At 36.3% G+C, this 15715-nt stretch overlaps 1 protein-coding gene across 3 annotated transcripts in view; it reads left to right on the top strand.

Annotated features, from left to right (window-relative positions):
• Positions 1-15715, top strand: part of KLHL2 (kelch like family member 2) — a 54124-nt gene that overhangs the window by 32584 nt on the left and 5825 nt on the right. For all 3 annotated transcript variants that reach the window (XR_009274649.1, XM_058803452.1, XM_058803453.1), the window contains 8 exons: positions 1561-1723; positions 8639-8748; positions 10108-10224; positions 11227-11376; positions 12319-12436; positions 13053-13250; positions 14006-14107; positions 15016-15144. Coding sequence is in view for 2 of the 3 variants with exons in the window: in XM_058803452.1 (XP_058659435.1) it covers positions 1561-1723; positions 8639-8748; positions 10108-10224; positions 11227-11376; positions 12319-12436; positions 13053-13250; positions 14006-14107; positions 15016-15144 (1087 nt within the window). In the remaining variant the exon portion in view is untranslated. The remainder of the gene's footprint in view (positions 1-1560; positions 1724-8638; positions 8749-10107; positions 10225-11226; positions 11377-12318; positions 12437-13052; positions 13251-14005; positions 14108-15015; positions 15145-15715) is intronic.

Genomic DNA, 15715 nt, shown 5'->3' with positions numbered 1-15715 from the left:
GTAATTCAACGAGATAAATTTGATGCACTTTTCTTCTCTTTTCCTTTTTAGCAGCAGAATGTAAAATACATTTAGCCTTGAATGTTTTGTTTTGTGATAATTAAAATGTATTGAAATCTCTAAGTTTGCAAGCTCAGTTACAGTAATCTCAGAACTGAAGTAAATTTCCCATAATGAAGAATAATCTGGTTCTTGTAACATTCCTTTACTGTTCATATAGGTATGCCAGGGTAACTGTGAATACAAATATTAAATTATTTTCTCCATGCCATTCTCAAACTTTACATTTCCATTTTGTATTCTTATTTGATGATGGTTTTACAGAATTTTCTACTGGATCCATTTATGCAGTCAAGGAATGTTCTCAGAATTATTTTCTCAACTATACTGATAATGTGCCTAAAATTATCTAAGACTGTCCTTGAATTAGTTACTGAATTTGTGATCAGGTATGAAATGTTTGCTTCATTGGGGCAAACTGTGTAAATAAATACTTGTAGTAGATTTCTGGCATTGATTTTTTTCTATGTAAGTTAATGATTATATCTTATCATAGAATTAACAAGCAAATGAATTTATCTACTCACTGTTATAACTAATCATACTGTGTTCTGATAATATAAATTGTATTAGTGATATTATCTTAGCATTTATATAAACATATGCCAGAATAAAACTATTTCACTGTACTCTTTCAACCTTGTAATGAATAACCTTTAAGCTTACTAGAGTTGTTTGGAATTGTGTAACACTGACTTTTATCATTATTACATCTTTTCCACTTACTTTGTTAGACTTACTAAATATTTTCAAGAATTATCTAAGATTTAAACTATTTTTTAAGTATTTTGCTTAGTAATAGTCTATCTGAGTGTAATCACATTTGTGCCTTTTCTTAATTTCTCCTTCATTAACAGTTGATATTCAAACCAAACTCTTGTTAAATGTGTGATCCTTTATTTTTCCTGTCTATATTGATTGCCAGACAATCTTGAATTATTATTCTTCCAAGATGGTCAGAGACTTCTGGGGAAGTCTGAATTCTGTCCTTACTGGAATCTCTTGCATAAAGATGCTTATATTTGATGGTGACAAAAAAAAAAATTGTAGTGTCCACTGCTTGCATGCAAATAAGATTTACATATTCTGTCATGGTCTAGAAAACTTTCTTTTAAAAATATCCAACACTGAAGGCTTGGACTAGAAAACTTTCTTTTAAAAATACTCAACTGAAGGCTTGGAAATGAGATGTAATTATGAAATGCTGGGAAATGCAGGAAGGGAACTTGTGAATGAATATTGGGAAGAGTTTAAATAAAGTGTGAGTTACAGTTTGTGGAACAAGTTCCCCAGTGAACACAGTGGTAGAGATGTTGCTTGTTATTCTAAATGGTATCTGTAGGGAGGTAAATCATGCTCCTGCTGAGTTTTAACTTCCTCAGTTGCAGAATGCTGAAATCTTCCTCTTTATTTTGGTCTTGGTTTTTTAATATTCACAATACTCTTGTATAACATCAGAATTGAATTGGGACATTAACCAGCTCTTGCTTCTCCTTTCAGGTACTGCTCCCAGCAGCTGGTCTCTTGCAACTGCAGGATGTGAAGAGGACTTGCTGTGAATTTTTGGAATCTCAGCTTCATCCTATCAACTGCCTGGGGATTCGTGCTTTTGCTGACATGCATGCATGCACAGATCTCCTGAGCAAGGCCAACACATATGCAGGCAAGTTCTCAATGCTGGAGCACACATTGATGTGTGTCAGTGTGGGTGGGCTCCAGAGGAACCTGAGTTTTATCCAGGGCATTGCAGACATGTATCTCCTGATGAAAACTGCATTTGATCTGAATGCCTTCAAGAGAAAGAAAGTGTGCTGGCTGGCCCACAGTTGTATTTAAGTTGAATGGGGCAGCATTTTCTCAGACTATTCTGACTCTGCAGGGTCCAAGCCATTTCTAATCCAGAAAGAATCTAGCTTCCTGTTTAAAATCCTGCACCGTCACTGAGGGGAGGAAATCGGGAAAGAAGAATTAAAATTCTGACAACTACCATAAGTCAAAGTATGTAGGAAGCACATGGGGGAAGAAATAAGAAAAAGGCATTGGGAAGAGGGGTAGCCCCTGCACTGCACTAGAGAAGAAGCAAGAAATGTAATGTTGGGTATTATGCAATCAACTTATCTTCTGAAAATCCTACTCATCTAGCCAAAGACCTGAAATTTCTTTCTCTAAAGGGTACCTATAGTCTCATCCACTTGAATCTTGTATTTCATCTGTCTCTCCAGCTCTCCTATTTTCATGCTTGGTACTAACCTTATCTTTCCTCTGTAACCAAACCACCTTCCAATTCTGTCAAATTCCCCCCAAAAGCTTTCCTTATTGTCATCATATTCTTGGAGTACTGCTGGCCTGTATGACAGGCTGCCAGCTCAACTCCTACTGTGTATTTGCTGTGTCTGTGGGGTGGATTTTAAAGCAATGCACAGTCTGTTCTTACTCTTGAGATAAATATGCTGTGTATAGTCAGAATGCATAGTCAGGTCCATTCTTTGCTCTGGTTTCTTCCTAGCACTGTCGGGCTTAGATCAAAAGCAATAGAAAAAAGAGAATTAAAAATTAAATGTCCTGATAAGGCTGTAGAAAAAAATACGTATGACTGCATTGCTTTTCATAACTTTCCTTAAATGCACAGTGACCAATTAGCATAATTAAAAATTAGTACAGAGTTAAAATTGAATATTTCCCTGAAATAGAGCACTAAGTGCTTCAACTCAGGTTGCAATAATAGGCTTTTTATTGCCTTGAATAAATTTAGAGCTCAGAAAGGCAAGGACTTTGATGAATGCTTTCAGTTGTCTTCATTCCTAGAAATGCTGATTTGTGGTATAGATTTTTTTAACTCACAGGAGATTATAGTATTTCTATCAAGAATGATTGATATATCAATTAAAAAAATTCAAAAGCTTTTCAGGTTGTTTTTGAAAGTACGAGCTTTTGTAATGCCTGCCTTACTTGTGAAGTTGTGGTGTGCACATGACTGAATGACTTTGTGGTTTTTCTATTTAGACATCTATGCAAAAGGTTTTAATTAAATCCTTTTGTCTTTGAGTAATACACTATTAAATCCAAAAAGCTATTACATGTTTTTGAAATAGGAAGCAAGACATGCATTTATTAACTAGAGTTAACGTTCAGATATTCAATATTTTAGGGAACACATTTTGATACAGCTGTTACTTAAGTTTGAGTTTTAAATTATTTTTTCTAGCTTCTGTTCTGACTGGCCCTTAGTTACTTCTAAACTAAACCTCTAAGCTACTTAAGTTACTTCTGAACAATCTTTGTTCTGTTTAGTAGTTGAAGCTAATATTTGTATAGATTACTTTCTAGAAATAAAGATTCTAAGACCCTGGCAAGACCTTGAGTGCAGTATTGGTTAAACGTGTTTTGAGAGCACAGGAATTGTGTCCACCTGTTAACTCTTCTTCCCTGGGTCACTTTGTTCAGGCATCCTTTGCTGTGCACAGAGAGTGTCTGCAAGCAGAGCACAGACAAGTGAAAAGAGGAGGGAAGTTGGGACATGCAGGATACTAGACTGAGCACCAGAATGCTCAGTACTCCTGATAAAATAATCCAGGGAAGAAGCGTTGGCCTTCATTTCTCCTTGGAACTGGCTCATCATCAGTCTTGCTGAATTTCTGTCTGCTGGCTCCCTGATTTCATTTCATACAGTTCTACACCTTTTCAGGTCAATGTTTTTGCTCTTGAATTTTCAGGCTACTTACTGTCTTTATCTCAACCATCATAGCTTCTTTTTTCCCCTGTTCTTATCTCAAATGGCTCTTTGTACTTTGTCACAGCTTTCTTACATATGAAAAAAAAATTCTCAAAAGTCTGAGCCAAAAATACATGGCTGTGCCATTTCAGAGTTAAGCTTTGTATCACAGGCAGCTTAACTCCCAGAGCACGCATTTTGGGATTAAGACTCCAGAAATTAGAATGAGTACAGAAAAGGATTATTAGATTGAAAAAAGTAGTGAAAATATTTTTGTGCTAGTGAAAATGAAAAGTATTTTGTTTTGTAACTTCTCCCAGTCTTTATTTTGTTACACCTGCTATTTTAGATTTAGAAAAAGAGACAGTGAGATAGTTCTGCTAATAGACAATGATAATATAAAACCAAATGGATGCCAATGGATCAGAAGTTATTAGATAAGTGAAACTCTAGAACTTCCAGTTTTAACTTCCATTAAATTTGGAACTTTGTATTCCTGTGGTGGGTTGGTTCTTTGCAGCAGAGAGCAAGATCTCTAGGATAGTCATTTATATGCACCTGTGATCTGAAAATAGTGGACAATTGATACAGGTTACTTGGAATGAGCTTCTGTTGCAATTTAACTTGGAGATGGCACATGTCCTCATGATGTCCCAGCAAGCAGTTCTGCTCTGGGTCTTGTTACACTTGCACAGTCACAGACTGTATACAGCTGAGGCCTCTCCTCCTTTTTTGTGAGGATTCCTAGGAAGAGTATGTGGCATCAGCACTGCTAGTCTGTCCTCAGTTTGGGTCTGGGATATGTCTTATGTGGCGTTAAAGGATATTCACCAATTTACAATTTTTCCTGAGAAGGAGGTGCGTTATATAGGTGTTGTAATGTTATGTTTCAACCTGAAGATAAATCGGTAAAACCTTCTAATGCGAAGGGGTGCGCCGTCTTGGGCTAGAGAAACCACAGCTCAGTGCTTATGTCCTGACACATTTGTTAGTTTGAACCAAAGAATAGCAATGTATTTCACCCACTGCATAGGGCAGCACAGGCATTGGGAGACCTGTGGCAGTGATGTCCTTGGAGGCGTGGCACAGTGAACTTTTTGGCTTTTAACACTGAGATGTTTTGGCTTTTAGTGCTGAGATGTTAAAGATTTTTTTGTTAGGGAATCCTAGCGTGTTTTGTCATGCAGGGATTGCTGCATTGTATTTGGGATAACAGCATTCTTGATTCTGGTGCTCTTAGTCTGAAACTTGAGCCCTGGCAAGCCTTGGAAGTGTGCACGTCTTCTGTGGAGTGTTCTTGTGTACATCCGTATGCCTGGCATGCAAAGGATGGAGTTGTCAGAATCAGTCCTATGATTCTATTCTGAGTAGCAACGTCTGTTGCTATGCTGCTGTTGCCTTGGCTGTTGTGAATTTCATGATGTTCTAAAAAACAGTTATTTAAGTATAAAATTTGCAGATAAATCAGTTTCTTTGGAAAAAAATGTGATTCTGCAGTTTTAGCTTCTGCTGGTTCTCCAATTGGCAGAACTTGTGTCTATACCTCTGCAGCAAAGCTGGGGTTCCTGTTTGACCAGTACCTTAAAATAGGCCAATAGCAAAGGCCTTTTGTCCCAAGCCAAAAAATCTCAATGTGACATTGTGAATTAATGCATAAATGTTTAAAGTATAAAATGTCCTGTGCAGGTTTCAGATGTAGCTTTCCTTGCTATGTAATTGAAAAATATAAAGTAAATGTCACTATCTGTATAGCCAGACTTGTGTGCCTTTTGGATAGGAGAGGTGTCAAGTGCTTTTTGCTGAATGTGCATGTATAGCTCCAGACCCAGAACAACAAATACCAAAAAGTAGTACATTTACAGCTCCTATTTTCTTTCTATGCTTTCCAGGCTGGCATTGTTTATTGTGCTTCCAGACATTTTTGTTACTAGCCCTTTTCCTGTTGTTAAAGACTTCTTTTTGTTTGTCCCACCCTACTGGCACAGGGCAGACAAGGACAGATCTTTAGCTATTCAGATAGAAACTGACTCAGTTGCAAAAATGTGAAAATCTGTTTTTCATATGCAATTGAAACAGATATTTTAGAAATGTCCTAAAATTGATTTTATTTTTTTTTTAAGTCAGAGATTAGTCTTGATAATAAAGAAGTAGGACTCTACTTTCTCAAGAAGTGGGAATTTAGAAGCCGAGCCTCTGCAGGTCCTAAGCCAGCTTGTTTTCAGGCTGCCAGACTCTAGAGCCAGCTGGCTTCAATTTCTGGGTAAAGAGGCAAGAAATGGGGCAGGATTCCAGTACAAATTTGTCAAAGTTGCATACTGTGTGGAAAATTCTGATTTGGGAACAAAATTATTTTGTTCTCTCATGGAAACTTCCATATGGGTAGTTCTCTTTTTGCTTCTCTAAGAGATGTTCATAAAGAAAGAAGTATGTTCTGTAATGCAATAAATAAAAACCATGATAATTTGAGATTTTACAGGGAACAGTTACATGAAATATTTAATCATTTAAGCATAACTTTCATCATGTTTGATGTTAATGTCTTCAGATTATCAAAGCTCTCAGGATGGGAGCTGTAATATGAGATAATAAAAATCCTAACCCAGAAGGCAAAAAAAACCCCCACTCCTCCAGTACTATTTCTCATCGTTATTGGGAAAAGAGGATCCAAGTGTGATTTCTTGAAAATTTAGTACTGAGTCATGTTATTTCGAAGATGCTAATATCCTTCTTGCTAAAAGGATGCAAAAAGTTTGAATTTCATAAGTGTGATTTTTATATATATTGAAGCCTTCTGTCTTCAACGCTTGAACCAGCATAACATAAATTGTTACTGGTGGATTTAATTGATTTTTACATTTCCTTATTATTTTTCAGTTTTTAATTATATTAAATAATTCATGTAGCTGTAATTGCAACTGGCTTCTGCCAGATGTTACCTATCAATCAGTTATGATGGTCTGCTAGACAACAAGGGATCTGATTCTTACAAGACAAGTTATTTCACCTTACCTCTTTTTTCAATGACTAGAATTTATGTGGAAATCCCCTCTATTTCTCTTTTGTCCATAATTCATTCACCTGAGGATCTGTAGCTGTTGATTGAGTAGTTTGGTTTAGTATTTCTCCTTTTTTCACTCCTTCCCTTGACCATGTGCCATGCTTTATGCTTTAAGAGGCTGACATCCAGTAAAACAGTTTTTGTTCAAGCACTGGGGTTTTTTTTCTCTTCTGTCGTTCTTATGTCTAGCATGAAAACTGGAGACAGCCTCACATTCATTGTATTACTTGGAAAGTTCTCAACTTTCACCTCTCCTGGTTTAGAGGGTGGATCTCTTCCTACTTAATGCATGACATAAATCTAAATAAACTTTAAAAAAGCAAGGCTTTTGTATGTGAGTCTATGAAATCAACCAGGTATTTCTGATTTATGAAATATATCCTGTTGGATGTGTTCTACTGTTGCATTGTATTTCTCAAGAAAAGATGAACAGTGCTTCAGAACCTCAGATTTGTTTGAGATTTGGATGCATGTTGCTTTCCCTTTCTCTCTCCAAACTCAGCTTCTCAGTACAGTCAGGCATACTGGTTTGTGACACTGTCACCTAAAATTTGGAGTTTATTGTAAAAATAATCTATACAAATTTTCTTTCTCAATTTCTATTTGCAAACAATAAAACCCATCAGATACTTAGCTTGAGAAACTGCGTACTTTTCTGAAAAGCAAACAGATACAATTTGTAGAGTGGAAAAGTAATGGGGATGTTATAAAAATCAATAGTATTTCTTTTCATCCTTTCTTTCCCATTGTCTGAAGTATTGCAGAAAATACTACCTGTCCATCACGAGAGAATGTTGCAGAATTAGAGGGGCTTGTACTAATGATCATTGGATTTAAAACAGCTGTTTTCTTGTACCCTGCAAAGTTGAACTGAAAAATTAGACTTCTTGACCTTAAGCATTCAGCATTCTTTAACTTTTTTAACATCTTAGACAACTTTCTCAAGTATGGAGCCTTAGTTACAGTAGTACTAATACAGTGATTGAAAAGGCTATAAAATGTTCTTTGGTTTGAGTATGTTTGCCGGCCTCTTTTTATTTATTCTAATTTTGAGAGAATTCTTAAGTTCTTAGTAACAGTTGTCCCTTCTGACTTCTGTTAATAGCAGAAGAAGGAGAAAAATAATTTAACTGAATGGAATGACTTTTTAAGCAAAATAATGCCATGAAAAGCAATTTTAAGGAAGGGAGGGGACAACTGAATAACTGAATGACAACATGGAAACTTGAATTTTTTCCAGTTTTATTTAAGGTGAGGTTTAAAAAAAGTTAGGAAAAACTACATACCTTCTGCACATTGTAGAGATTGCAATATGCAATATTTTATGACCTTGGAAAAGCTTTGAGAGATGCAACAGGACTTGTTGTATGACATTGTTGGTTGGTTCTAAAGAATCAACCATTGTTCATGTCAAACTACCAATTTAAAATATGCTTGTCAACAGCATACAGAGTATAAAGACTCTGGAGTCTTTTTTCTGTATTTTTGTATACAAATTTAGTCAAATGAGACTTAGGTAATTCTCAAGGACAAGTACTGAGATGAAGCAAGCATCTGAAAATTACTACAATACTTTTAGTATAATGTGCTTTAATATTTCAGTTAAAGAATGTTTAAATATAAAAGCTATTTGTGAGACCAAGCTTTAACCTATAGAAGAAGTTTTAAATCAATATATTGCTTCTAGACAAAGTAGAATAGCTTGCATATTGAATCATTTTCCTCTGTTTTCCCCTGCTGTGTTGATGCTTGTTAAACATGTGGAGACCTGTTGCTGTATGTTAGTTTATTTCTTTTCCCCCAAACAGAACAGCACTTTTCTGATGTTGTGCTTAGTGAAGAATACCTCAATCTTGGTGTAGAGCAGGTGTGCAGTCTGATATCCAGTGACAAACTCACAATTGCCTCAGAGGAGAAGGTAAGACAATCTGTATCCCATTATTTTTTTTATCCTTTCATGTGAAAGAGTGATCTTGTGCCCTTTTTCAGATGTGTTCTGTGTGTCCATGGCAAAATTAGGCAGGTATTGTGCTCAAGTTTAAAGGATGTTTCCCAAAAGTGTTGACAGTCTGATGCTGACAACTAGTCTCAACTCTTAAAAATCCTACAACTATGTTAAATCACATCACCTTATTTGGGAAAAAAACCCAATAACCAAAACTTCATTAAATAGAAATTCCTTCTCATCTTCAAGCAGAACAACCAGAACACATGCTGAGTCATATCCACAGGAGCTTGGTTTACCAAGGAATAAATAATTTCAAGTTTGAAGAGCTATTATATGTCATTTAGTAACTTTAACATCAGCAGTCCCACAAAGGTATTAAAGCTCTGTGTGTATAAGTGAGCACATGTGGTTTGCACAGGAGATGACATGGCAGCTTGGTATTACCAAACCAGAGTTTAATATGTGTTAGCTCACCTTTAGCCTAGATCTCAATCTTTTAAAGCCCTTTTTGAAACAGTGCTCTTCAGTGAGCCCAGGGTGTCCCTGTAATCCTCTAATGATTTTCAGGATGTGGAAGTATTAATTTTGAGATTTTAAAATTCAGTTATGATCTATTTGAAATATGTTGGTTTTCTTTTTCCAAGAAGTTTATAGTTGTACTCAAATGAGGCTAAATTGTGTACAAAAGCATGTTTGAATACTCATTTATACAGTTAGGCAGTGTTTCATGTTTGAAACTTTGAATCTAAGAACTATCTCCTTAAACAGGAACTAGCAAAGCTATGTTGTTGTTCCTGTAATACCCTGAAGGTCTGGATCTATCACCTAAATACACGTGATGCTGCTTTCGTAGAGTATAACTAAGGTTTTAATGCTCTAGTGAATGATGAGCTACTGTGCAATGCAGGCAAAATCAGGCTTGGGATCACTTGTCCTGCTAAGACTCAGTGATGATAGGTCATTTGAACGGGGATGTGACAGGTCAGTTCTCCAAGAAAGGAAGAAAAATATGAGGACTGTAATATTCCTGCTGTTGTGTTGTTTGTTTGCCTAGTTTTCAGTTTCAGTGAAGCCACTGTGTGCATTTTGTCAATGTAGCACAGCTATCCTTGAAACCACAGTAGAGGATTAGATATAAAAAGAGACCAGATAATGCACCTTCATAATTTTAGAGTTGATAAATATGGAAATAACAGGAGCTGTAACCACTGTCATCTGTTCTTAGGTTAGGAATTTTAGTATAAGCAAAACTATTTTTGGAGGCACACTAATGTTTTCATGCTTATGAACTTGTTAGTCAAAGAACTAAATTTGTTTGTTTTCTGGAAGGTATTTGAAGCAGTGATAGCCTGGGTAAACCATGACAAAGATGTAAGGCAGGAGCTAATGGCACGTCTGATGGAGCATGTTCGGCTGCCTTTGCTTTCCCGGGAGTATTTAGTTCAGGTAAGCAAAAAGGAAAACTAATTATTCTGCATGTGAATATTTCTGTTTGTTATTTTAATGCCAGGTAGATAACTTTAAATTTCAACAACAGTGCCATTAGGATGTTAGTGATAGAAAAAGTAAACAAACAGCCACTACCACATAGTCATGTGCACATCCACCCACTGAGGTGAGAGATTGCCACAAAGAGGATGATTTATGTCAGTAATTTATCTGTTTGGCTGAGGGCATGTCATACTACACCAGGAATCTGAACAATGTAATTTGCTGAGATCAGGTTAGGTTTCATTTGTAACGCCATCTTTTGATAAAGGTTTTTTTCTCATGAGTAAATTTTCCACTTCAGAATTATATCTGTTGTTTAAGCTGATTAGGAATTAATGACAAAGGAATCATTCTTTTACCTGGTTCAGATAAAATAAATTTTTTCAAATTTTATAAGCTCATTTAGATATTTTGGTGTCTGGTCAAATATTTAAGATTGACAATATGAGTTCAGTATTAACATTGGTTAGTAGGTATAAGTAGGTTGATAGGTGTTTATTTTTAAAATTCTGGTTTTGTGATACAAATCTCCAATTTGTGTGGGTTGTTTTGGGTGGGATTTGGAGTTTTTTTGTTGTTGTGTTCTGTTGTGGTTTTTATTTTTGTAGGGTGGCTTACTAGTTTGTTAAATCATTCTCCTCTATTCCCGTCTTAAAATATTCTGTACTGTCTGTATTTAAAAAATTTTAAAATGTGCCCAATTGTACGAAAAGTGATTTACCTTGCTTATCACTGTTTCTTCCACTTGCTAATTAACAATCAGCATATTTTGATTTATTTTTAGTGACTGCACATTTACAACACAAATTTGTGTCCTACTGGTAAAATTCCAATCTTAACAAGTATATTAATCTGCATTTGTGTGATAGATCATAGGCTTTAATACACTTTGTACTGTGATTTCTACTTTACTTCCTTAAAATGCTCAGACCTTGTTAAACTTCTATTAATAAACAGAGAGTTGAAGAGGAAATACTGGTTAAGAACAGCAGTGCTTGCAAAGATTACCTCATTGAAGCTATGAAGTATCACTTGCTACCAACTGAGCAACGGGCATTGATGAAAAGCACACGGACAAAACTGAGAACACCTGCCAGCCTCCCAAAGGTAAGGCCCTTGTTTTTCCAGTGTATATATTATTTCAAACTGCATTTTAAAAACTTTCATGAGAGCATGACTGTGTCTGCAGGTATTCCTGTAAAAAAATTGTACCAGAAATATTTATATTTATAAATAAATATTATAAATAAATATCATAAAGTGATTACCTTTACACTCCATGATATTTATGATGTTTTAGCCTCCCACCTACACAGAGAATCATCACTAACTGTCCTCCCAGAAAACATTTTTTAGTAAGTGCTTCAGCTATTTTGAGAAATATACAACTATGGAGAAGTAAGCTTGTTAAAAAAAAAAAAACAAAAAAAAAACCAAAAAACCATAACAAACAAACAAAAAAACCAAACCAAAAAACCCCAAACCAAAACAAAGAATGACTGAAGCTTCTGTATTGAGATTTTTTCATTCAATCTTTAATTTATTTTATCAAAAAACAAACATTAGATACTTTCTTCTTTACAATGAAGTAAAGAAGTTTTCTTGTGATACTGTTGTGAAAATGGTAATAATGGAATAGGAGATTCAATTCAGCAGACTTAACACATTTTTCTTAGAAGAACAAGGTAAGGCTGTTACATGAACGTCACAGATGGTGAATTCTCATATACCTGAGATCACAGTAGGATGTGAAGATAAAGCAAGGTCTCCCTCTTTTGTGGGAGCTTTACAAAGATTCTGATTTCTTGCTGTTTTTCTACGCTTGGTATTTCCTCCGGACAAAATAACTACAAATTACATTTGTTTAAAAAAAACCACCTAGTAATTAATTTGGCTTGGTTCAAAAGACTCAAATTTCTATAGGAGAGCCATCCTTTAATTATTTCTTGTAGAGAAGCTTGCTTTATTTTTAAACACTTTTTTTATCTTTCAGGTGCTCTCATTTATGCAGATAACTAACAGTTATTATTACTATTATCTCCCTGTTAGTTGATGATGGTAGTTGGGGGACAGGCTCCAAAGGCAATTCGCAGTGTTGAATGCTATGATTTTAAAGAAGAGCGCTGGCATCAGGTGGCTGAATTGCCTTCCAGAAGATGTAGAGCAGGTAAGGAAGCCTAATTTTTTATTGTGGTTGGTAATGCTTCAGAATTTAGGCATTGTACGTTCTCTGGAACAGTACTTGAGATATTTTTCTAAGAAGGCTAAACGTTGACTTCACTCATCATTGAATTACTTGCTAATCTGGAACAATACAACTTTGATCAATTGTGCTTAATTTGAGCTTCAGTTTGCAATCTGTGGGATAAACTTTATTACCTCCCACAGAAACAAGGGATAAATAAATCAAAATATTAATGCATTGTAATAATGACTAATTTTGCTGTTAAAATGCCCTAATCTTATTAAATGTTATAAAGAATGTGAAGGCAGTGATAATCCACTACTGAAAACACGAACATGTGATCTTAAAGCAGCTGAGCAATTTCAGCAAGATGGTATTCAGGAACATGCATTGTTAGCAAAAAACGTTAGAAATTCTAGGGCCTAATCTGAATGAAGTGTGGTTCTAGGGGATTGTCAAAAGCACGACAAGTGTAGTGAATAATGTAGTTTGTGTCAAGTATCTGCATACTTAGGACGGTGCAGAACACAGTTACAGAATACAGTTAACTGGCAGAGAGACTGAAACACTCATCTTTCCTCCCATGTCCCTGCTCTAGGAATGGTGTACATGGGAGGCATGGTTTATGCTGTTGGTGGTTTCAATGGCTCTTTGAGAGTTCGTACAGTAGATTCCTATGACCCAGTGAAGGACCAGTGGACAAGTGTTGCTAACATGCAAGACAGGAGAAGCACGCTGGGAGCAGCTGTGTTAAACGGCCTTCTTTACGCTGTGGGAGGATTTGATGGGAGTACAGGTATGTGCCTGAGACACTTCTGAACAGCTTTGACTACTCTTAACATAATTGTTGCAAATTTGAATGGCTCTTTTTGCTGGTACTTGTGGTGAAACCAAGCATGAGGGTAGCCCAGCATCTTGTGGTGTGGAGTGTCCTTAAGTGGTCACATCCCCTTACCTAAAAAGTGGACTGTTTGCTCCTAAGTGTTCAGGCTTAAAGACTAGTGAACTTCTGGCAAGTTCCTTTCCAGTATTCCTTCTTTAGTCAGAGTCCTTAACTTGTGGAAGATATGAGACAAAAATTATCTAGTCTGTTTAGTCCTCTTTGCATAGGAAATTGATTTCTGCATTTTCATGTAGTGTAAATAAGATTATAAACAGCTTTTTCTGACCTGTAAGAAAGTTTTAGACAAACACTGTTCATTCTCTACTTAGATGCATTAAACAACTAGTGCAGAAGTGATCTTTTTGCTGAATACCTATTATAGAAGCATATGTAGAAGAAAGCATGTAACTTAATTAAAAAGAAAGGAAATAATCCAGGGAGGAAGCTTTCACAGCTACACAAAAATGTTCAGTAATTTGCCCATTTTCAGACGTAAAGTTCGGTTGACTGTAATTACCTTCTAAAGGACAAAAGGTTGTGCTTTTTGTTCAGTATTTAACAATCCTTAAAATGCAATAATTTGAGTTTTCAGATATGAAGAATTTCCTGAAAGCTGGACAGTATGTTGCACCTAGGTTTATAGAGAAAATGTTATATTGTCTTCATAGGTTTGTCATCAGTCGAAGTTTACAACTTAAAGACTAACGAGTGGTTTCATGTAGCTCCAATGAACACAAGAAGAAGTAGTGTTGGTGTAGGTGTTGTTGGAGGTAAGTTAACAAATTATATTAAAAAAAACAGAGGGAAATGCAATCATTTACCCTACTAGTTTTTCTTGTTTCTGAAAACATACTTCAGATTTATGTTTTTGCTCAACCTTGTGATTGAAACAGTATGAACATTATGTAATCATTCTGCTTGGGTTTGACCAGTAGTAGTTTTAATTTTTTTTTTCAGAGCTTCAGCTGTGGCTGAGGCCAGCTGAGGGAAACCTTGCTAAGCTCTGTGTTATGTATGCCAACAAAGTCAGCTGACGTGATGACCTTATCATTTGGTCTTTAGTGATGCAGCACTGCTGTACTGTCAGCTCTGTTATCTGTGGCTGACCTTGCTGGCTGCACGCTGGGGACAATCCCAAGGGCAGTGTTGGGAAAACTGCTGACTTTTCAGTCAGCTTGGTGGTGAATAGTCTGGATGTCACTTGCACAATGGAGGCCTGGCCTGGCTCTTGGATCTTAAAACAGTTTTAGGGGTGGGTGTGTGCTTTAACTGCATAGGAACCACTGCTGTTTCTAATCTGAAAATGCAGACTGTGCAAGTGATTTTCAACTAAATTTCCAATATTCCGAGGAAGCCTATTTGTGAGCTTCTAGTATCAAACATACTTGAAATAGCTTGCTTTTGAGCAATGACTGATTAATGACTTACCTTTGTATTTCAGCTAGGCAATTTAAAATCTTTTGACTTGTATTGTTGTTGTTAAATACTGGGTGCCTTTTACATCCTAAAAGCGACAAGATCTGTGGCATGCTAACCTCAAGTGTTTACAGTATAGAATCTCAGTCAGTGATTGACAGGTGCTGATTAGTGGCTAATTGGAGAGCAATGCCTTCCTCTTTGTGGTGTGGCAGTCTCTGCATGTGCATTAGCAGCTGGCAGGCTCCTTTGGTCCCCCCAGGGAAGCTGTATGCTGTTGGTGGCTATGATGGAGCGTCACGGCAGTGCCTTAGTTCAGTGGAATGCTACGATGCCAATTCCAACGAGTGGAGCTACGTCGCAGAAATGAGCACGAGGCGGAGCGGAGCAGGTGAGTGGACAAGCATCAGCTGTCCTTGCAAAGATGAAAATTCGTGGGTTTAAAATGTATCTAAAACCATGAAAGGTAAGCTAAAGTCTGAATCTAATGGAATGTGCTAGTTCTTGATGCACAGCACAAGTGTTCCACTGAGTAAGATTCAGTCTGTTAAGAGTAAATATCCCTCTTTGTTTTTTCATACTTTCATATTCCTCCTCTTCTCACAACTTCTAAAGGTTTTTAACATACAGACTAATATTCGTGGATTGTAATAATCACTGTCACCTCAATTCTTAAGTATCAAAATCTATACAGCAAGAATGAAAAAATGTCTTTTCTACAGGGATCTCTTTGCCAGTTAGGGCTGATTATTCTAACAGCGTTTCCAGGTTGACTTTACGTGTGAACTGTGACTAGGTTTCCACCTCTTTGGAGGACTTGTTCTGCATTCTGATTCACTGCAGGAAATTTTGTCCTTGTTCATTCCTAAGTTTGTATTAATGGTTTCATCCTATTACTTCCACTTATGTACCCTTTATTTCACCTTCAGTAATTCTTCTCATCACCTGGTGTTTGCATCCCC

This window comes from Ammospiza caudacuta, chromosome 4 (assembly GCF_027887145.1).
Source record: "Ammospiza caudacuta isolate bAmmCau1 chromosome 4, bAmmCau1.pri, whole genome shotgun sequence".
Lineage (NCBI taxonomy): Eukaryota > Metazoa > Chordata > Aves > Passeriformes > Passerellidae > Ammospiza > Ammospiza caudacuta.
This window is presented reverse-complemented; position numbering and strand designations above follow the sequence as displayed.